We start from the raw sequence: 1,587 nt of genomic DNA on the forward strand, positions 1-1,587 counted from the left end.
ATCCTCCCCAATTTCCCCTCTCTACACATAATCTTTACCCCCCTATGGTGGGACTACCACGTAAATCTTCCGACTTTGAATCACCTTGTTTTATGAGTCCTAATGTGAGTCCTGTGACACCCCTAACTCCCACATTTCGTCCCACCTATCTTCCTAGTTATGCAACACCGCAAGTATTTTTCCCACCCGAATTTTCTCCAGTCAATTTTGTCAGTCCTTGTCAAAATGTTTCTCAAAATAGCGATTTTTTAAACAGACGTTTACATCAGACTACTTTTCTATATACATTTCCTCAATTTTCGCCAGTCAATAATCAATATTAATAAGTATATTTAAGTGTAGACATTAAATTATTATATGTATAAGGGTATATTTGAAATGATAGTACTAAAAAATTATTTATATTTTATTTTTAAAAAGTTTTATAACATGTAACGCTGTATTTTTTTGAACAAATTCATAGCAATTATTATTGTAACTTAACTATTCAATTACATATTATTGTCTAAAAAGTATCCTTTTACTTTTTCAACTAAAACATCTTTTTTATCTCTTGTGGTACAATGAATGAGATGATCTTTGAGCCAGTGTCTTAGTGTAGCAGTTGAAAGTTTACTTAGAGAATCTTTTTGATAATATTCTTTCATATCTTCAATTATTTGGGGCTTGGGTTTATTTCTGGACTTTTTAATGGGTATCTAGACATGAATAATTTGATATAATGTGTTTTTTTAAAGTAATGCGAAAAGAAAACGTATATACAAAGTACCTAGTACTGATTTACTTCAAGGAATGATTATAAACTTACTATTTCCCCTTCTGAAGCGGGTCTTTTTCTGTTAGGAGTTTCATTTTCTGTATCTTGTTCCTGTTTTTCGTCCGATGTAGGTTCCATTTCAGCGCTCACGTCGATTTCTAATGATTTTTCTTCATTTTCGCACGATGCTTTGCTACTATCCCTACTTTCTGAACTTTCGGCAAGCGAATTTGAACTAGTTTTTAAAGAATTTTCTTCGTTTACCATAGGTGCGTTTGAAACTCCTGATGATACCTTTCGCATTCGGAAATTTATAAATTATGCTTTAATCATACAAAAGTTAATATTAATCTTGAAAGTACTTACCATGTCGTTCTTGACCATGTTTGATGCTGTTTGCGTCGCTTTGGTGAATGCATGCATATGTTTGTATTTTAGAAAACATGCTTACTTGATAACTAACACCGTGTTGCGAATTCACTATAAAACACACTTCCTTATGTAATCGAATAAACTTTAAATATTGTTAGAACGTAATCGATTTTTATTTCATTTTTTTTACTTGTTTAACTTTTTCCCGCGAAACTCTTAAAAGTATTTAAAAGTTATTAACGAGTACACATTTGAACTAAAGCCAGGAAAGAGAAGTAGTGTGTTTGTTCATAGTTCTAATCATAAGTAGTTTAAATGTATAATCATTCAAAAATCATATTTAACCTTAAAAATTCAAAAATTTCAAAGTTGACCTTTCCAAATACTTTCAAATTAATTCAAATTTTATATTTCATAATTAGTAGTATTTATTATTTTAATTTTAATAAAGTTAATAA

General features: G+C 29.9%; 2 protein-coding genes across 2 annotated transcripts in view; one reads left to right on the forward strand and one right to left on the reverse strand.

The window, feature by feature from the left end:
* The window catches only part of LOC108733037 (golgin subfamily A member 4), a 61,544-nt gene that overhangs the window by 38,152 nt on the left and 21,805 nt on the right, over nucleotides 1-1,587 (forward strand). The window lies entirely within an intron of this gene.
* Nucleotides 7-1,311, reverse strand: LOC112904197. Its single transcript, XM_025973638.1, has 3 exons — nucleotides 1,124-1,311; nucleotides 809-1,051; nucleotides 7-698 (listed from the first exon to the last, which is right to left on the reverse strand). The coding sequence occupies exons 1-3, from the start codon at nucleotides 1,178-1,180 to the stop codon at nucleotides 492-494; spliced, it is 507 nt and encodes a 168-aa protein (XP_025829423.1). The 5' UTR covers nucleotides 1,181-1,311; the 3' UTR covers nucleotides 7-491.

The sequence above is a fragment of the Agrilus planipennis genome, unplaced genomic scaffold, assembly GCF_000699045.2.
Source record: "Agrilus planipennis isolate EAB-ADULT unplaced genomic scaffold, Apla_2.0 scaffold51, whole genome shotgun sequence".
In the NCBI taxonomy this organism is placed as follows: domain Eukaryota; kingdom Metazoa; phylum Arthropoda; class Insecta; order Coleoptera; family Buprestidae; genus Agrilus; species Agrilus planipennis.

Bases quoted from the DNA above. Each gene is read 5' to 3' on its own strand.
- LOC112904197 (XM_025973638.1), bottom strand. From the start codon at position 1,180: ATGCATGCATTCACCAAAGCGACGCAAACAGCATCAAACATGGTCAAG. The intron at 1,052-1,123 runs GTAAGTACTTTC...CGAATGCGAAAG, and splicing joins ACATGGTCAAGAACGACATG to GTATCATCAGGAGTTTCAAA. The intron at 699-808 runs GTAAGTTTATAA...ATTCATGTCTAG, and splicing joins CCGCTTCAGAAGGGGAAATA to ATACCCATTAAAAAGTCCAG.